Genomic DNA, 22,164 nt, shown 5'->3' on the forward strand with positions numbered 1-22,164 from the left:
CTAATCTGTATAACACTATTTTAATCTCTTCCACTTTCCTAGAAAAAGGAGGGGCAGGGTGGGGAAGGACAAAATAATGTGATATGGTTTGCTTTTCTGCACCTAAACAAATAGTTATTGCAAATCAGGTAATAAAACCCATTAGCTACAATAAGTAGTTATGTTAGTTAGCCAGTTTAATTTCATTGCCAATCTAATGATAACTTATAGTGAGTTCGTTTTTAACTGTTTTATATATATCACTTACTTTATAGTATAGGACCAAAATGTAGTCCTGTGAAAAATGATTATAGACTTTCTGAGTTATTATGTTATAGTAAATGAAAAGTATTTTGCCAATATATTCTTGTTTGTTTTTATTTTGCAGGTAATACTAATAGAGTTCTTACCAAAATATCCCATATTCCGACCTGACTGAGGAATTTTATTCGGTCACTTCTGTGTTACCTGTCATTTCCTACCCTTAGTGCCTTGTAGATGATTTTGGAATGAAGATGGTCTCCTTTGCTGTGTTCAACTTATTCTTTATAACGGTAGAATGTTCTCCTCACTCTTTTATTTGTGTTGGTTTCAGAAGAAAATTTGCACATCTTTTTTTTGTTGTTAAATGAGGCTTGTGTTTTGCACTCTCAATTTTTAAATAAATACACACACACACATATGTATATATATATAGTTGCCACTAAAGATAAAACATCAGTGCTGGTGTTTGGAAAACAAAAACTTGTTCTGAGCATGCTGCCTTATAATTTTCATACTCACTGTTTCTACATATGCATCATTTTTCTAGGCTACTTATTGCTCTATAATCCCTTACTGGACATATGTAAATAAGCTTTTGGTAGCTTTTAGAAATGATTTTACCCTTACCTGCTTTTAAAGGACATGCAATTAATAGCACTGGTTTTGTCCTGCACTTTGCTAAGTTATCACTTATGTTAGTGGATAAAATATTTAAACTCCTAAAGACTTGTAAATATTCTCTCTTTGCATAATGTAAAATGTGATATGCCATGGTTTACAGAATGTAATATTACTCTTACTGTATTGCCAACAATTCTGCATAGATTTTAATATGAATGAAGTTTGCAAGCATCCTTTTGAATGTATAGACTGTTAACATGCTGTTTTATGGCAAAGCCGTAATAAGTATGTTAAAAATTTCAGGTGTAGGGCAGGGTTGCCCTTTGTAATGAGTGGATTAAAATTGAAATCATTGTCTGAGATATTCTGCATTGCACCTGAAACCAAGAACCTTATTTTTTTCGTTTAATTCAATAAATTCCCATTTTGTCCTCCACTCCCACCCCTAAAAGAATTCATTTGACATGTGACACATTTCACAGCCTCACTGTCCTCATTTATTTCCCTTTATGTATCTTTTCCCTCATTTGAAAATACACACAATTATGATCTTTAAAAAGTGTTTCAAGATTTCAGATGCCTTGGGAGCTGTCTAGACCCACGAAAGCCACTGCTAACCTCTTTCTGGATTTCTGATATTTTACTTTGGGAAAGAGGAAGAGCTAATTGAGAAGCTGTACTAAAGGATATATAGTGGCTGATTCATAATTGATAAAATACTCTTAATCCTCTTTTTGAGGATCTTTTTTAAACATTTGGATATTATTAATGAGGAAAGACAAGTTTTAGACAAAAGTATTTTAGTTTATAAATTCACCACACATGTAGCCTTTTTATTGGTATGTGCATATTTCTCTCTTTCTCTTCACAATTAAGATGAGTGAGAGCACCACACTCTAATTCTTCTAGAATTTGAATTTTTAACATAATGAAAGCTTTATATTGTGTTAATTCAACTGCAAATGTATGCCTGTATATAGGCATTATTTGTAATTCATAGTGCTAAAAATAAATTAAAAGTATCTATGACTGAATAATATTTTATTTATCATCTTACTCTTATTGCTTTTAGTAAACTTTTTTAGGCAAACATTCATCCCAGTGAAGAGAATAATCATTTCTTCATGCAAGGTCAAAACTTTTAAAGCCACTTTTAGAATTTATGCTTAATTTCAAATCCACAGTCCTGGACCAGTAAAAGAGGGAAAAAAGAGACACTATTTGATATATGATTGTAATTGTTTGCACAGTTTTTCACCTCCCTCTGTAGAGCCCCATTACCCCCATGCCACCCAGCCACCCAGAATCTCTAACTTTTAATGTATTGTGTGTGCCTGCAAATATCATTTGTCTGTCTGCTGCAAAATTGAAGGTGTATTTTTGTAGACAAGGTGGAAACCTCTGAGAATGCATACCAAATGTCTTGTTTTATAGCTAAGGTCAGGGAAAAATTGTATCTGTGGTTTATGTTCCTTCTAATATCATCAGGTTTATGCTTCAAACTGTGACAGTTTAATACCAAAATTTATTTCCAGCATAATACAAAATGTCTAATTATCACGGATAGAATAATTACTTTTAAGTGTCAACCCTTAAGATCTCCCTTTTTCTGTAAAATTTAGGATTAGAATTTGGCCATGTAATAGTCATAGTAACTTTTTCTGCCATGTATGAATCACACTTGATTTTACTCAAAGAACAGCAGGAAGTGGTGAATTGTTTCCATGAAACTAATATTGAGACAAGAATAAAGTGCATCTGGAGGTGACAGAGTAAAATTCAAGTTACAGTAGTATCTGTCATAAAAATCATTTGGCAGCATATGTAAACTTAATTTTAAAACCTGCTCTAGTCACTCTTAAATTTATTATTTTATTGTTCATTATGCTGGTTGGCTCATCTTATTTTCTTGTACTACTCAGAAAATACCCACTTTTCTCTTTTTCTTTCTTATATGACTGCTTTTCCAAACTGTTGTTTTTTGGAGGGGGCTGATTAGCAATTAGGTATTTTAGAGTGCTTTGCGCGGTGGGGGGTGTTTTCCTTTCAATGAAATTGGCAGCAGTAAATGCTGAAATGACAGAGCACACTGTGGTCATTAATTCCTCCCCATCGACCTTTTTTTCTTTCATCCTCAGGATAGAACGTACTTGGATATTTCAATCAAGTTAGTAAAATATTTTTGTGAAAGTTGTTTTTAGATTGAAGTAATTTTGAATTTCTTTGTTACACAGTATTCCTTTATAAAACCTGCTGTGATAGTTTCCAGAGAAAATAACATATATTTGCCAAAGTATATAAAGCTTTGAGGTTACAAGTTAAAATTATTCCTTCTCTAACTTTCCCTTATGCATCTCCACCCCCATTGCCCCTTTAAACACCTAAATTGTGTATAAAATGGAATAAGCTCTAACTTTTTCAGCTGCTCTTTGTTCCCCACTACCCCCTGTATTAATTTGGGAAAGAGACCATTGTAGTCAAATGTTAGAAGTAGGTAGAGAAGTGCCTTGTCTTTTTTGAACAAAAATAGTGTTTTATGTTGAAGGAAGCAGAACAAATGAATTGGTAGATCATCAGATTTAAAACCATCCTTTTCAACAAAGTATAAGAATATTTCACTAGCATATTATATTTCTTCTGTTTATTATTTAAAGCCTGTTTTGTTGTTTTCCCCCAATCATGTGATCTATTAGTGACAAAATATTACAGAACAGGACTATCAGTCACTTACAAAAGTAGTATGATTCTAATGCTAGTAAACATGTAATTTAACATGGTTCTGGAAGAGCAATGGTCTTTGATTGAAGCCCTAACAAACCGACTTAAGTATTTAATACACATACTATTCATATTATTATGACCTATAAACACTAATGTCTGAACAGTTCATCAAAGTGTGCTGATATTTAGCACTCTACCATTTTTAATGTAATTTATTCTTGTTTTTTCGTAATTTGAGTGAAGTTCCATAACATTTGCATGCCTTCGAATAAACAGGGTTTTTTCAAATGTATGAGAGCTTTAAAAAATCATTAGCATTTTAATTTTGTTTACAAATAAACCACCACTTAAAATAAACCTCATTACTTGAACATAAAGCCCCCAAACAATATTTCATTAGAAATGATTATATTGACCTAGGAGGATATAGAAATATATACACCCGTTTAATTGGAGAAGTTTCACATATTGGAAATACTTTTTGCTAATTTGATTATAAGATGCTCAAATTCATTGAAATTAGGTCCTCTTATGCCTGTAAAACTCTGCTTTAGAAAAAAATCCATTTTGCAACAATTGTCAAATTGTTCGAGTTCCTTTAAATGGTGAACTATTGGGCAATTCTCCACAGAAAAGGAATAGATTTTATTCATAATACCTGTTCATGTAATATGTGGACTAAAAATAAGGAGATATATATTTTCTTATCTTGCTCCAAATTTCTCTCACCTGATTCTAAGCCAGTCTTTTCATTTTGATGATGGCAACCTGAGAATGTGTTCCAATTTCTGTAGACTTTGTCAGAGTCGTACTATCTGAGAAAATGATCTAATATGATGGGTTCCAGGCAAGTCACTTAAATTACATGTCAGTCTCTTCATCTGTGAAATCATGGGGTTGAACCTGGAACTGTACAGAAAATTAGAGATCACCTAACATTCTGTGATTCAAGGAATGTTGAGGAAATTTTTTCTCTACAGGATCCCAGAATGATTTTCCTCAGATGTACTACCCTTGGTGGAAACTCTCACAGTGCCTTGCACACAGTAAAAGTTTGATTTGCCAACTGGCTCCTAGCTGATGTGTGTTCTTATCACACAGACTCAAAGAACCTGATGTCTGCTAGACCTCAGCACCTCCATGGTGATAAGAAAGAATGTAGTTTCCCTAGGAACTGAGAACTGAGGTCTGTGGGCTTTGCCTATGTGGAATCTGACTATGCAGTTGGTATTTGGGCAAGAATTATAGCTGTGACAACAATGGAGATATGGGAGGACCCGCTTTGACACTGATGTGGAAAGAGTTTTATATCCTATTCAATATCTGCTTCAGTGTCTTGTTAAGTTCCATATCCTCAAAAAGATCTGTTGGAACAAATTGATAATATTAGATGCAAAGAAAAGTGGTGTGGAATTCAAACCCAAGTCACTTCTGGTTTAATTCTTAGCTCTGCTGCTTAATTCCTCTGTACCTCATGTCCTCATTGTGGAAGTGGGGACAATAATCTGGACCTACCTCACAGGGGAATTGAGGATCTTTTCATATATTAATGTGCTTTTGAAGTTGACTGAAAGATGTACTGGATATCATAATTTTGTAATTTCTAAATAGATTCCTTTTAATCTATGTTCTTATGTTTTCTTTCTCTGTCAAACCCTACAGAATGAGTGTTGCACTTAATCTATTTTTTCTGTAGTAAATTTTGTTAATAATCCCCTATGTGTTAACATGGGTAATTGTGTTATGTTAATACTTGATTTAGGGAGGAAAAGCAGGTGAGTGTAAACCAGTGGTTCCCAACTTGGGGCAGATGAAGATAGCAGTGGGAGCATCCTTGAACCTTTTTCATTAATTCAAAAAGTATACTAGAAATCATACATTTACCCATAATATTCCTGCTGCACAAACCAACTAACACATTGCATTTCCATGCATATTGCGTAAATTTTTTCAATTCTGTCTAACACTGGTTATCACACGCTAACCAGAAGCTGTGAATTGCAGTTATGCTTTTGATTAATAAAAATATGAGAAAGCCTATTATTACATGCAATTTAGTAAGTAAAATACTTGAAAACGTGGAGAAGGAATAATGTAAGGATCCTTATGGTGAAATGTTGGGAGCCACTTCTATAAAGGAACTAAAATTATTTGACCCTCTCCACAGGTTGCTTACCCAGTCCCTAAATAATAAAATGCTAGATTGTGTGTGTGTGTGAGTGTGAGTGTGTGTTGGCTGGAGTGAGCTATATAACTCCAGGTTAGAATTTGCCTTCAGTTTTTTCTGTTTCAGAATGATCTAACTGAGCTACTTTATTTTGGTGTGTATATGCACACACATATAGGATTGCAAATGTGGAAAGTGTTATCATGTCATGTTCTAGCATTGGAGTAGGTATCAATTTCTGAGTCTCAAAGTAGTTCTGTGTATGAACTCATCATGATGAGTCAAGGCAATAATTCCTCAAATGTTCCTTTTATTCCTGCTTATTTTGTTTGGTTTTATCTTGGCTTAATTTTCTTAATTTTACAGTTTTCTAGTAAGCAAGTAGTGTAAAATTTTTTTAATGCCCGAACTTGGAAACAAGTTACAGATGTTTGAAATTATATAATCTGCAAGCTCGTTTGCCATCCTTGGACTAACCACATACAAATAGGAATCTCAGCTGCAAAAACAGGAAATCCTGGGAGCTAGAGAGCAGGCATTGATCAAAACATCTGTTTGAAAAGCCTAGGATTTCTTCTTTTTGGGAGAAGATTCCTGTTGGAACAGCTTTACAAGAAAAAAATAAAAGTGGATATGTCCATTCAAACCTAGAACTTTCATGCATCTTGTATTGTTACATAGCCTGTGGAATGAATTCATTTTTCTCCCTTGAGTTTGGGAGTAACTTCCCTGGAAGAACTCAACCTATACACAGCTGTGCCAAAATGAAGGATACCTGCCTCTCTGAAACTTTCACTGCTGCTTCTGTCGTTGTTCACTTGTCAGATATAAAATTTTATTATCTCAGGATGCAAAATTACAATAAAGTGCAAATCTATGTTAATGAATTGAATTGTGTTTTCTTTGGTGCATCTTCCTTTCTTCCTTCCCTACCCTGTTTTCATCATTATTAGGTGATTACTTAAGGCCTTTTTAAAAAAATTTATTTTGCATACTGCTCCTTCCTACATTTGCTAGTGTTATGTCTGACCCTGTAAGTAATTCATGCTATATATTAGCTTAGGGGGCCTGTGTTGTGCCCAGTGTTTGGCATCTGACTAAGTAGGAACTTGTTTCTAAATGACTTTGCATTCACCCTGCATGCCCACCTGTGAACTGTAAAATTTAAAGTACAAATGGAGTTCCACCTTAGTAAATGTAATTTTTTTAGTGCAAGAAATGTTGAAATGTGAGGCTACTTGACAAAAGTTTTGACTCTTTGTCAGCAGATCATAAGAAAGTCAAGTGTTATGATCTTCTACTTGACTTCTACTCAAGCTGATTAACATGCGATAATATTAGGTTTTTTAAAACTTATGCCAAACTTTTGCGAATTCAGCAAAACAGCAAAATGTAACATAACAAGAAAAACTTTAATGTTTCCCAGTATCTTTGGTAATTGTACTGAATATTTCAAAAATACTTTAAATTTCAAAATGTTAAAGCAGAGATGACATAATTAAACATACAAAGAAGTTTCATAATGTTTTAAAATTCTTTTTTAAAACTTTATAGATCGAGCAAAAAATCTATACTTTTCTAACTTCTTGGATGTGAAGTAGAATGTGCCGTGTGGGAAGTACTTTCACATTACTTTTTATATTATTGGGGGCAGAAGCCACATGCCTTTAAATCTGCCATTAAATAATATTTAACACTTCATGGGATGCTTCATTTGCCTAAATGTGGGAAATTCTCGGGGTGATACTAGATCCCAGGGGATCTAGGGAATAAGGGATCCAGTTGTAATTACCATAAGTCTGAGTTGTAATCCTTGTTCTGTCACCTGAGTGACCTCTAGCAAAAATTAGGACACTCAGTGAGCTTGATTTTATCCATCATCCCCAAGGTATGAGGTTGAGTTTGATCAAGGCTGCAAACTAAACTATAGCCAGTCCTCAGACAGGTGTGTCTTTTTGACCTGCAGAATTTTTTTCACACATTCTGAATTAGTTGCCAGCACTTAAGAGACTTCATATAGAAATCCAGATTTCTGGCTTCACTTGAGAAATTCCACATGTGAACTATCAGCTATAACTGAGTAGCAGCCTACCCCCTTTAAATGGAGCGAATTTATTTTTTGTTTTGCCATAGTTATAACCATTCCCTCTGTCTTCTAAAACTCAGGTTATGTTGTCTTTCTTATGGTATAGTTAAAAAGGAAACAAAATGTTTCTTGAATCCATATCTCTTTCAAAATTGAGGAAAAAATACCATGATAACTGCATATATTCTTTAAAAAATTTTGGTGGGGTGGGAAGATGGAGTGGTTTTCTTTTGGTGGAAAGGAAGTGTTTTCTTACAAATGACTTGCTTCATTCATTGCTATTACCTGGTGATTATGGACACTTGATTTCATGATCCCTAAGCCAGATCTAAAGCCTCATTTAATTCTGACATTCTTAGTTTCCATGTGATGATTCTATAACATTGATGTATTTCAAATTATAATGCCTTTGAAGGTCTGTGTATGATGATGAATGGATGGTGTTATGAAACTGGTCAGGCTTCCAAATAGAATAGTGACATCAAAGGTTTCACCTAGTGAAACACAGCCACAAGCAGAGAGGACCAAAACATTGTTTTAGAACCAATCTTTACTTCATAGCTTTTCAACGAAAGTTTGGTCAGCTACGCAAAGCAGCACCTGCTTTGTTATCTCCCAAGGGTAATATTGCCCAAGGTGATAACACCATGATAAGAACTCTAGGTAGGAATCTATAAAACCTGTCTTGTATTTTGTTATTCAGAAAGGACTACTGATTGTTTTTCTTTTCTCACACTATGTTGAAGCAAAATGATGTTAATTTAAAAGAAAATTTAGAAAGACCTATTTCATAAATAGGTTAGACTCAATATGTTTAGATACTGCAAGCAGAACTGTCAGTTGTATTAGGGTCTGATGGATGAAAAGTAGGGCCATTAAGATAATTTTTCCTTTATTATTAAAATACTTGCTTCCATTAGAAACTGTAAGAAATAGAAGTATGAAGAAAATAAAAATCTCCCATAATCCCACCATCTGCTGCCATTTTAATGTCTTTAAATTGCATAACATTTTTATGTATGTGTATAGTGCATTTTTATAAAGAAGTTTTCTTACATGTATATTGTATGCTGCTTTTACACTTTCATATTTTCCAATATCAATATGTAATCTTGGAAACTTAAATATGGTTATATAGTAGTGCAATGTTTGAATATGCCATAATTTAGTCATTTCCCATTGTTTGATATTTAGTCTGTTTTCAGTGTTTTGCAATTATAAATAATGACTTCATGAGCATCATTATACATAAATCTTTACCTGCATCTGATAATTTCCTTCAGATAGATTCCTGTAAATCAAATATTGTATAAAAGAGTATGAAGTCTTTATAGCCCTTGAAATATATTGCAAAATTGCTTTAGGAGAGGCATGGAAGATATGACACCCAGAAACTGAATGTTTCTGTCTTCCTCTGGATAGATGGGGAGAATTAAGAGCAGGAATTAATACAGACACACTGCTTAGAGGTGCTAATTGGGGTAGGGTGCTGGCAAAACTTGGAAGGATCAAACTGGTGTTCCCAGCAGCTAAGACTAGAACAGGGAGTCCTTGCTCCTCCAATCAAGGGAATGTGGAACACTATCCTCAGCCCTGCAGAGCTGTCCCTAAAAGTCAGGGCTAGCGGCCTGATCCCTTGAAGGAAGCCACCAGCTCTCAAATTGTATGATTTACAGAGCTCTGATAGCTCAATACAAAGCATCAGCAAATACAATTTGTGTCAGCCTGTAGTTATACCACCCCACCATCATCTTTCAACAGTCAGATGGAAAAGCAAGCCACCTAATTCCCTCTCCCAAATATCAAGCACAGGCTTCGATGGCCATGTTGGCCTACTGCCTCCCTTGATAGCTTTTTAAATTTGACTTTATGAAAGATACCCTTCCTCACACATTATTTGCCATATTCTGTGTCCTTATAAGATTATTTCTCACTCCCCTAAAATGGCTGCCTCTTACCTGCTTTACCAATTCTTGGAAGGCAGCCATGATTCAGCAAAAAAATGCTGGATTTATATTTTTCGTAGACCTGGCTTTCTGGTGTGCCATTTCCCTCTAGACAGTCTTGGGAAAGTAGTTCAACTCTTTTAGCCTTGGTTTCTATTGTAAAACAGGAATAATTACACTTAACAGCATTCTTAGGATTAAGTGAGATCACATCTGAAAGAGGTAAGAAGGTATCAAGTCACAGTATTTTTGTTTCTAGTGAAGAATAATTTCATGATCTATGCCTTCTGATAGGTAAATAAGCTAATCTAATTCTTTGATCAGGATTATCTACTGCTGCTTATGTTAAACATGTTGACCATTCAGAACTCTACCAAGATAGAAGCAGTGGGTCCTTTCTTAGTTCTTTTTACTTAGGGGCACTCCTCAGGTGTACATTACAGTGTACAATACAGTATATTAGAGTAAATAGAAAACACATTATTTTGTAAGATCAGCTTTGCATTCTGCTTTTGGTGTATGACTTTAAAAAAATATTTTAAGCAATTTGGACTAGAAAGGAATTATTTGGTAGGAGGTGGAGGGCAGGAGTGGAGCCAATCAACAAACAGAACTCCGAGATAGCTGACAGTCAGTTCTCATTTCTCTTGTCCGAAAAAGCATCCTGAAATACTTACAGTTTGACAAGGAATTTCACAGATGAAAGATGGGCAGCAATGCAGATGTTCAGAGTGGCATAGATGATCAGAATTGAAGGCAAAGATCAAAGGAAACCTCTAAATGCTTCCAAGAGAAATGTCTTGGGGTCAGCCCAGTGGTGCAGTGGTTAAGTTCACATGCTCTGCTTTGGTGGACCGGGGTTCACACGTTCGGATCCCAGGCATGGACCTACACACTGCTCATCAGGCCATGCTGTGGCAGCATCCCACATACAAAATGGAGGAAGATTGGCACAGATGTTAGCTCAGCGACAATCTTCCTCAGCAAAAAAAAAAAGAGAAATCTCTCATGATTAGTAAATTTTCAATAAATTAAAACTGTATGTACATAATGGGGGCCAAATCGCCAGAGTGAAGAATTACAAACAAGGGCTTAGTACTTTTGGATGTTGGAGAAATTTTCAGGGACCTGTTTTCCTCTGGCTGATTATTTGAGGTGACTAGAGAAGGGGAAAATTCAAATAAATGAACCTTCAACTGGATGCTCTTAACATCTGTATTTGAAGGGAAACCCATCTGCACTCTGAACCTTATTTTCCATGATATCTCTAATGTCAGTCTGAAACTCTATATGGGCTTAATGAGTAATCAATTATAACATTGCATTATAAAATCTTTAATTTTATATATTTTTCTTCTTGACTTTTATCCCTGTTTCAACCTTGACTTTTATTCATCTGTCTCAACCTTTTGTTTGCTCAAAGTTCTGGAAACAATCAACAAATAAATCTGTGCTGGCAAATGCGAATGGGAACTCTACTGTCCTTACCACTGAGTTCATCTGAGTAATGTTAGTGTTGGCTTGGCCTCTAAGACTAATAAGCTTTTGTCTATTCCAAGCACCATGTCAAAATTAGATCTCAGTTGGGAGGAATGAATACCAGGTTAAAAGATACCAAAATGCCATGCCATATGATTAAGGGAAATAGTTTGATCACTCAGAGAAAGCCTATGCTGACTCTAGAAGTTGTAATGAAGAAAGAAATGGAATCAAGACCTACCATAAAGAATACAGCAACTAGAGGGATGTGTGCTGTTGGATCCGAATAAGTCGGTGAGAGTGTCGCCCAAAGACCTCCTCCATTTCCTCCTCAGATTGGTAATGGCTGACAAAGACAATTTATGCTCATATAGTCTAGTTGTTTAATAGAAAAGATTGGCAATGAAGCATGACTTGTAAAGAGGTTTCGTGACTTGGGCAATGTTCTCTCTTGGAAAAATGATTTATAATTTGTGAAAATGAATAGTTCCTCAAGAAATGCCAGCAACACACTCACAAGCTACTTTAAAATCTCTATTTTCTAGGTATGCAATGGGTCTTTTCCACTTTTCAGTCTGTTGAGCTACAACAGAACGGAAAGCAGAGCTAAAGATAAGGATTAAAGGAGATCATGGACCAGTGAGTAGGAAAAGAAAGACTAGGTGGCCCTTGGAGACTGCTGTGAGACTTTGCACCCGAGGTAGATGTGCAAAAACGTGGTTTTGTAGAAAGAGCACTGAACTTGGAATCAGATTACTTGGCTTCAAATTCCAGCTCTACATTTTACTAGCTTTGAGATCACTTAAAGTCTTTGATATTGTTATGAAATGAGGAGAATATAATAATCCTTGCCTCACAGGGCTATTGTGAAGATCAAACGAGATCATGGGTGTAGAAGAGCTTTCAAAACTGTAAGTGAAGGAGAGTATTGCTGTTGTCCAAGACATCTCGACACATACCAGCTACCAGGGCACAGCTAGAAAGGAAAGAATCCTCCCCATTACTGGAGCTATAGCTGGTGAACTCCTACAGCTATAAGCCTCTTATTTATCCCCTGAGGATGTTCAAAGTTTGTGTGAAAACTTAGTGGCGTATAGTACTGAAGATTACTAATTAATTTATCTTTCCATTTACTTTTCACTTCAAACATAGGTTCCTAAAGAGGCCTTGCTTCCTTCCTTTTAAATCTTTTCGACTGACTTTCAGCAAACTGACATAATAGTTTTAAGCAGATTAAGCATAATAGTTTAAGCAGATCCTACATTGTTTTCCTCATATTTAGGTAGCACTACCTTGGTATTTTTTACACTAGTTTTGAGAATGTAGCCCAAGCACTCTTTTGTTCAGGCCTCCCCTTGACCAGTAACACATATGTGTGAGACTGCTAGCTAGAGTTGTGATAATAGAACAAGGGAGTATATAGGATCTAAACTTATTGGCTTGGCCTCATGAGCATGATGTTCTAAACAACTCAAATTTGCGTTTAAATTTTAAGTTTCCAGGGACCATATTATAGAATGACAAAGAGTTAGATGTGGGAAAATGTCTTCAAGGGCATCTACTCCAGTGCAAATGAGAAAGCAGAGTCCCAAAGTGGGAACAGAGACTTGCTTTTAATGGCAGCGTTGGAACGGAAGCTAAGGTTACTTAACTCCCACTGCAGTACTACTTATTCTGTTTGCTTTGGATCATCCTTACATTGTTAAGAAGAGGACTACCCCCTTCCTCTCCTCCCATCTCTAGATAAATAACCCCTGAATCATGCAAATGATCCAAGCAGCATGGTGCAAACTTCAATAATTTAGAGCCATCAGACAGCTGTCAAGGAGTGAGCCTAAGAATTTAACTTTTCACTGGCTATCTTTTTTCCTTCCTTTTTCATCACATTTTCATAGGAGGCTGTGACTACAATATTTTATCCATACTTTTCCATATTTCATGGTCTTTATCATGTTTCATGAATGCAGAATAATCATTCCAGTTGATATCAGAGCTTACTTGAGTTCAGTTGCTTCATCTGAAAAATAATACGGGGTGGCAAAGAAATGATATTTGGACAAAATAACCTGAAAGATTCTAGTTTCAGCATTCTATGATTATAGAATTTAATATATGTTGGACAATTCCCAGTTTTCCACTAATAGAACTGTCAATGTATCATACAAATGTATTTTAACTTATTCGTATTTCCTTAGGATACATTCCAGAAATGGGATTGCTAGGTTAAAGGGTAGGCTGATTTTTTTATGACTCTTCATGCATAATGTCAAATTGCTGTCTATAAAGATTTACACTGATTAATTATGTCACTATCAGCAATGCGCAAGTGTTCCTGATTCTTGACAGCCTCTCCAGCACTGAGCTCCTTTATTATTATTATTAACTTAAGAGAAGTAAAATATATCAAATAATTAATTCAGCTTGCGCTTTTTTCTAGTGAGGCTGAGCATTCTTCCAAGTATGTTTACTATTTGTAGACCGTGTAGGATAATTATGAAGATAATGGGCTTCAGTGCCAGATAGACCTGAAGTAAGCTATTTAGTTGCTCTTTGACCTAGAGCAAGTTACGTAATCTCTCAAAGCCTCAGTTTCCTCATTAATATCACCACATCAATAGTACCAGATTCTTTAGTGTTCTTGTGAGGATTCAGTGAGAGAATATATGTAAAGTACTTAACCGAGAGTCTGACATAAAGCAAAAACTCAATAAATATTAGCCATTCTTATGTGATTTGTGGGTGACAGCATAATATGATGGAGAGAACACTGAACCATGTATTTTTTTAAAAGCCAGGACTCTAGTCCTGCTTTTCCATTTACTTACTGTGAGTTCTTAGGCAATTTGGGCTTCAGTTCTCTGTGGTTAAATGAGAGACTTCAAGGATCTGTAATGGTTTTTCCAGTTCTAAAATCTTATACCGATATTACTTTACCGTGTATCATTGTAGTACCACCCTATACATCTTTGCAAGTTCTTTATGTGAAACTTTCATTTGTTATTTATTATGAATAAATTCACCATTCTATGAAGTAGAAAAATCTCCCGGCTCTCTCTTGATTGAACCTGGCATCTTAAACCACCCACTGAGCAGCTGTCAATTCCATAGGAAAAAACAGATCTCTGTAAACACAGAGAGAACTCTCTGGGGACTCAGCAAGGAACCAAATTAAGATGAAGCGTGTCTGATCTTAGTAGGCTACAGTCTGACAGGATCTGGCATTTTGATGTATGTATACAAGGTGTAGATATCTGTGAGTTGATATATTTCTGTACAAGTTGGTATATTTCTGGTATTTCCATATCCCCTTCATTAGCTAGGGCTTTGCTTTTATTCTGCTTGATAGCCACCGCTGATATATTCATTCTAAGAGGGGCAAATAAGACACTAAGAAGGTTAATTTGCTGCTCAAGGTAACATGGAGTTACATTAGAACTTTGAGCTGTGTGGACTTGGGTTCATTACTTAGGCCACACCAGAAACCTTTTAAATTGTGACAACAGCAGCACAGTACTGGATTCCCTCTAATATGGAAAAGTTTGCTATTCTGACAACCACTATGTTCATGTTTAGAATGCCCTCTCCTTCCTTTCCACAAGCTTATACATCTTGCCTCCTCAGTGAAGACTTTCCTGACCATCCCATTTCAAAGAAATCTTCCCTGTAGCACTCTGCCTATCCCACTCCTTTGACACCTAATTAGCAAATGTATATAGTATATGCTATTTCTGCATGTTTGTGTATTTCCTATTATAACCAAACATCCTGATTTTTTCTAGTATAGTACAGATTTTAAATGTTGTTCAAATATCTCCATAAGAATGTCCGTACTTGTCAGACCACAAATTCCAATTTTTGGTATAGAAAATAGGAATACTGTAATCTTGCCCCCCACAGTTAAAACATGATGTCATCAAGGGCAAGAAAACATGTTTTAGATTCCTCTGTTTCCCTGAAGAGTTCCCTAGTACAAGATTGGGAACACAGTAGGCGTTAAGTAAGGCAGATTGATCAGCAGTTGGGTCAGCATGGGCCAATCAAATGTACAGATTTCCTGGAAATGAGCAGGATTCCCAGATGTGGGGTGTGCTAAAGATCTTTATGTACATAAATGCTACTCTACAAAGATTTGTATATAGTTTGTAAATAGTGGATACATAATACATTACAAAGAATGTTTTGTAATCCTATTCGATTTTCCTCCTTTTTCTTACTAAACTAGTCTAACCAGGACTTTACATATCTAAATACCACTTGACATATCTAAAGGGCTTTTAACACTTTCACAGTTTTTCCTCTTCTCTCATTAACTCTCACAAAAAATCTGCTAGATATGTAAATCAGGCATTATTATATCCACTATAAAGATAAGGAAGTCAGCCCTGAAAGGGAAAGTGATTTATTCAAGGTCACACACCAGAATCATGATCATCCTACTAATGTTGACCTCACCTTGGTGTACCTGTTCTGAATTGCCCACTCTCAATCCTTTCCACCTTCTCTAGTCTGAAGCTCTGGTTTTTACAAGACAGAAATGTCCTGGTTTAACTTTACAATGGGAATTAGACTATTTGAGCTGGGAGGGCCCTTAGAGATCCTCTTGTCCCACTCTCTCATTCTATAAGCAGGGAAACTGAAGCTTAAAATGAAGCAACTTTCCTATGGTCAAAAAGTTAGGCAACCCCTAATCTTCAAAGAGGCTTTAAATTGGCCAGTCAGCTGCTTTTCTCTCCCTTACCTATCTCTACTTACCTAACATCTTTGCAAGCAAATCTAAGACTTGTTTCAGCCTTTTTGGGATCTAAAACTGACACAACAGAAATTTAGTTTAGATAGGGGTGAGGCTCATGTCAGTGTTGATTTACCATTTTTTTCCACCCTGAACTGATACATAGCAGAAGCAAGATAACCTGAAGGTAAGAAAGGAAACTGGCCAATTTCTGTGCATTGTCACAGTGTGTAAATATTCATGAAATGATGGGCCAATTAGTACCTATTACTTTATATTACGCAAAGATCTTGGATCCTTTTCACAGTCTTTGGTATAGAATCTGGAGAGGGACTGTGATGAATTTCCAAAAAGGCTGACTGAGACTGACAATATTCTGCAGGCTGTTAAGAGGTAAAATGACCATCCTCCCTTTACCTCTAGAGTCTGCTCTGCTCCTAGCTTTCAAGTTATGGAGATCTAACACTATACAAACATGGAAAGTAGAGCTACAGAGTTTGGAAAGTAGAGTATTACATACAGAGTGAATTGAAAACTTTAAGGAAGGTGAGGAAAGTTGTGAGGCACATGAGGTGAATAACAAAAAGAAAAAATGGAGAACCACTTAAATAGTACACACACTGTTTTTCACTCTATCCTCTGCCCCACAATCTGTTCCTAGTGTTTCTTTCAGAAATCTTTTTGAACATATCTTGTTTATCTTTAAAACTGCTCTTTTGGAGAGGGTCAACTCATAAAATCTCAAATAGTGCAGTGGTTCTCAACCCCAGCTTCTTAGATTTACTGGGGAAATGTAATAAATATCAATGACTGAGCTCACTCCAAAACAATCAGATCTCTTGTAGGTAGTAATCAGACATTTGTGTTTTTTCACCTATATTTTAGAATCAGGTGATTCTGATGCACAGAAGGTTGATAACCACTGATCTTGTCCAAGCTCCTCATTTTGCAGGTATGAAAACTAAGGCCCAGACAGGGGTATGTTTCAAGCCCAGGGTGATGACATCAGTTAGTGAATGAAGTGGTAACAGAGCCCAGGTTTCCTAACTTCTAGTCTACTGCCCTTTCCACTAGACCATGCTAAAGAAAGCAAGGTATATGAGATCAAATGACTTAACTATAAGTCCACGAGGTGTTTCAAAATCTCTTAGACAGTCTGCATCATTTTTAATTCTTAATGTGACTCCAGAATTAAAGAAAGAGAAAGGCTGGTAAGGTTAGAGAATGATGTGTCTCTATCAACTGTAGAGATCCTTTTCCGTTACCTTCAAAATCATAAGCTCTGGCCTGGAATGTAAAAAACTTAAGTGATCACTCACATAGTATGATTTGAGAACCATCACAGGGTGACATCATCCCTAAACATCCCTCTTGCTGACCTGCCACAGTGCCTGAAGTTTATACTACTAGTCATTCTTCTAGGTTAGTGCACTGTTGCCAGGAGGCCAATTATATATATGGAAATAGAGGGACGGTGGACTGTTAACACACCTGCTGTCATCTGGGAAAGTAGCAAACAGAGCCCTGCAGAGATGAGCCCATGGTAAAGATGAATTACTGAATGATGAGAGGGAAGGACAAGCCCAGAATATAGGGTAAGCTCCCAGTGAGAGCCCCTAGGTAGAGCAGCGCCAAAGATCATGTTTTCCCTTTTCAAAATGGCAGCCAGATGCTTGTCATGTGTATATTTGATAAATAGAAGCAATATATTTATAAGCAATATAATGAAAAGAGCACTGGGCTGGGAGACAGAAGACCTGAGTTCTATTAGTATACTCCAGTCTGTGTGGACTGGGGGAGAACCCTCCCCCTTCCTTTGCCCATAAGTCAAATATGAAAATTAAGTGAGATGGTATCAAAGATCCTAAGTGGTTCTAAATCTTTGATTCTCTTAGTGGATCAGTTCGATTACCTTGATGTCTAGTGAAGATATGGCATAAGCTAATGATTTCATTCATCCCCTTTACCACTGTGGCTGGTAGTGTTGATAAAATATCCAAGAACTCCTGGTCCTAGTAAGAAACCAAGCAGTTGGAGCTGTCATAATTTGAAGAGGGACAAAAAGAAACCACCTAGGATCAGAGAAAGTCTATGGAAGTAATTTAAATGGAAAGAACTGGGAGTGACATCAGGAAGATGGCTGAATAAGATGTCCCTCACTTGTATACCTCCCTCAATAACAGTAATTTGGCATCCAATAATGGGCAAAACTACCTTTGTAGGAGCTCTGGCATCCAGCATTATATGCCAAGAGGCCTGAGAGGAGTCTTGCCCACCTGTATGTCAAGTGATACGCATACAGACCTCAGTCCCAGCTGTGAACCCTGAAATGCACTGTGAATTGGCTCCAGCCCTAACAGGTCATGGTCTTGGAGGCCCCGGAGAACAGACTTAGACAGCCATCCACAGATGAGAGAGCCTTTGTGGAAGTCCAAGAGTCCAGCAGAGAAGTTCCAGCACAGTGTTAGAGAAAGAAAATCAGAGATTATATGTATTGGAGAGGGTGAGAGAGACACCTTGACTTTACCCATGTCACCCCTCACCCGAAGCAGCCCAGTTCAATGCCAAGAAAGCCCCTCTTGGCCTATGATTTCTCCCACAGGAGAAAGAGTGTATGAGTGAGTGCCTGGCTTCCCCAGCTGTTCCAGACACTGCTAAAGAGGCCCATTTCTCTCTCACTCCATGTAGAGTGCTGAGTTGTGAGCTAGACAACTGGAGTGGTAAGCAGCTGGAAGAATAGCAGCCAGGGCTCAGAAAATATCAAAGGGACATGGATCCTACTAACTACACCATAGATTCCATTGGGAGGCCCATCAACGAGCCCCTGGGACTTCTTATGTGCAGATCTTCCCTCTGACCCATGAGCACCCCAGTGATCCATGTCCCTCACCCACACAACCCTCCATCTCTTGGCCGACCCCCTCTGGGTGATCCCAATGGCAGTGAGAACAAGTTTTGACAGATGGCTAGTAAGCATGTGCAGACAGCTGGCCCAAATCTGCAGGCCAGGGAGAGACCACAAATTTGGGCATTTAGCACCACCCTTGGAAAAGCAAAAGGGAGACTACCAGAACTTGGACTGGTACATTGCAGGATTGAGAGAAGGCATACAAGCTTAAGAATTCTACCACTAGAGAGAGCAAAAAGCATGGAGCACCTGTATCCATAGATGGTCTAAGGAAGCCTCAAAATCTCTAGCAAGACTGGTGGAAAGCCTTTCTCTCTTGAAGTCAATCAATAAAGACTGGAGGAGGTGACTACTACTTCAAATGCAAAGATAACAATATGAGACTTTAAGGAACATATAAAATGAAGGAAACATGACACCACTAAAGAATAACAATAATCGTTCAGTAATTGACCACAAAGACATGGACATCTTCAATTTACCTAATAAAGAATTCGAAATAGCTGTTTTAAGGAAACCCAATGAGCTACAAGAAAACAGAGAAAGACAATTCAACAAAATCAGGAAAATAACACATAAACAGAAGAGAAATTTAAGAAAGAGATAGAAATCATAAAAAAAGAACTAAACAGAAAATCTGAAGCTGACGCAAATATAGTAACTAAAATGAGAAATGCAATAGAGAGCATCAACAGCAGAATGGATCAAGCAGAAGACAAAAATCTGTGAAGAAGACAGATCCTTTAATAACCCAATCAGAGAAAAACAAAGAATTTTAAAAAGTGAAGAAAGACTATGTAAACTATGGGCTATAATCAAAGGAAGCAACGAGCAAATTATTGGAGTCTCAGAAGGAAAAGAGAGGGAGAAGGGAACATAAAACTTATTTAAAGAAATAATGGCTGAAAACATCTCAAATCTGGGGAGAGAATTGGATCTCCAAGTTCATGAAGTTTATAAGCCCCTAAACAAATAGACCTAAAAAAGATATTCTCCAAGACACATTATAATAAAACTGTCAAAAATCAAAAACAAACAGAATCTTAAAACTATCAACACAAAAAAAGTTTATCAATTACAAAGGAACCCCCATAAGGCTATCAGCAGATTTTCCAGCAGAAACCTTACGGGACAGTAGAGAGTGTATATATGATGAAAGCAAAAAAGTCCAACAAATAATATTTTATCTGGCAAAACTGTATTTCAGAAATTAAGGAGAGATAAAAACATTCCCAGATAAACAAAAGCTAAGAGAGTTAATTACCACTAACATGCCTTATAAGAAATGCTGAAACGGGTTCTTCAAGCTGAAATGACAGTATGCTAATTAGTAACCTGAGAGCATATGAAATATAAGACACACTGGTAAAGGTAACTACAAAGTCAAATTCAAAATATTCAAATAGAGATTGGTGTCAAGATGTCAGCCTAGGCAGACTCTGAACTCACCTCCTCCCACAACCTCGTTACAGCTATTCTTGGAACAGTTACCCCTGAGACAGAACTGAAACTGGATAAAAAGAACCCCTGCAACAAGGGACAATCCTGACTGAGGTGGAAGAGGAGAAATTTCTTTTCTCAAAAGAAAAAAGGCCACCTTTGCAAGCCACAGCACTTCACAACCATCCAGGAGCAATCCGAAGATATGCAGCCTTCCCTGGAAGAGTGGGGGACCTGAGCAGGGGAACATTACCACTATAAGCATCCTTTAGGCTCAGCACAACTGATACAAGTGTCATAATATCTGGCATTCCTGGCTATTAACTACAATGGGAAATACCCCTAGAAAACCTATCAGACATAAGTAGAAAAAAGTCAGCTCTTAGAGGGCCCATGCAAAAATTCCCCCATTTTGGAAAGCAACCTAAAATCATCAGAAAAAGAATTGCACAGTCCTTTGGTGAAAAGAGACTCACCTGATAGGATCTGGGTGCATCTTGGTGAGAAGTGAGACCTCTCCAGGGACTGACACATTGGCAGCAGCCATTATTGTAACCTAGTACAGATGTGCTGACACAGACTCTGGCAGATGCCATTGGAGATCTTCCCCTGGCCTGTCCCTGCTCGCTAGAGCACCAATTTAATCTAGCTCAGCTAGGGCAGTCAGCCTGCCCTAGGGACTGGCCCCACTCAAAAGCAAGCCCTTGGGCAACTTTTCAGCCTGCATAGACTGAATGCCTGGATCCTCTGCAGGCAGGAAAATGGATCCACCTGGGCAGGGCATGGATGAGAAGCAGGTGGAGTGGGTGGGGCATGGGTGGAGTGTATGGGCACTTCTGCAGTGGGGTGACTGCGTACACTCCAGGGGGTTGAGATGCCTGCATGGGTCAGGACTGTGTTGAAACAGTGTGCAGACCTGTGGGCTGTGGGGCTTATCAGCAGCAGAAGACCTGTGCTTCTCAAACAGCCACATAGGGGATGAGCCCCACCTTCCAAAACATGAAACAATTGGGTGCTCCTGTGCATGTGGCCAGCCCCAGTCATCTGCAATCCTGAGAGAGCTTACAACAGCCTTGCAGACAAGAGGCCTACAGCAATTGTAAGCCCCTGAGCCTAGCAACCAGGCACATTGGGGGCCTACTCACTTAACAGAAAAAACAAAACAAGTATGTGCTATTAGACTTTGCAGCCAACTGTGCTGGGGCTCCCCAAACCTGAAAATTGAGTGAAGAGTCCATAGCAGTAACATGCAGCTAAGCATAACAACCAACTGGCCATGGGGACAGCCTAGACTTGCTGGTAAGCTGCAGGAAAGCAGCCCTGCTACAACAGAAGGACACACGTAGCCCACACAGGGTTCACTCCTGGAACATTTGGAACCGGGAAGCACACTGTTGGGTCTCAAAAGGCACCTCTTATATGAGGCCACTTCTCCAACATCAGGAGACATAGCTGACCCACCTAATACATAGGTATAAGCACAGAGAAAGAGGCAAAATGAGGAAGCAAAGGGATACGTTCCAAGCAAGGGAACAGGACAAAACCCAAGAAAAAGAACTAAAGGAAACAACTAAAGCTACCTGACAAAGAGTTCATACAAAGAGTCATAAGGATGATCACTGATCTTGGAAGAAGAATGGATGAACATAGTGAGAATGTCAACAATGAATTGGAAAATATAAAAAAGAACCAATCAGAAATAAAGAATACAATAGTGTAAATGAAAAATTCACTTAAAGGGACACAATAGCAGAGTGGATGATACAGAAGAATGGATCAGCAAGCTGGACAAAAAAGGAGGAAATCACCCAAGCTGAACAGAAA

General features: G+C 37.5%; 1 protein-coding gene across 1 annotated transcript in view; it reads left to right on the top strand.

Moving 5' to 3' along the window:
• The window catches only part of CHIC1 (cysteine rich hydrophobic domain 1), a 57,683-nt gene extending 51,048 nt beyond the window's left edge, over positions 1-6,635 (top strand). The window contains exon 6 of the mRNA XM_001504969.7: positions 368-6,635. Coding sequence (XP_001505019.4) covers positions 368-418 — 51 coding nt within the window. The 3' untranslated portion in view covers positions 419-6,635. The remainder of the gene's footprint in view (positions 1-367) is intronic.
• Positions 6,636-22,164: the final 15,529 nt, after the last annotated feature.

This window comes from Equus caballus, chromosome X (assembly GCF_041296265.1).
Source record: "Equus caballus isolate H_3958 breed thoroughbred chromosome X, TB-T2T, whole genome shotgun sequence".
NCBI classification, from domain to species: Eukaryota; Metazoa; Chordata; class Mammalia; order Perissodactyla; family Equidae; genus Equus; species Equus caballus.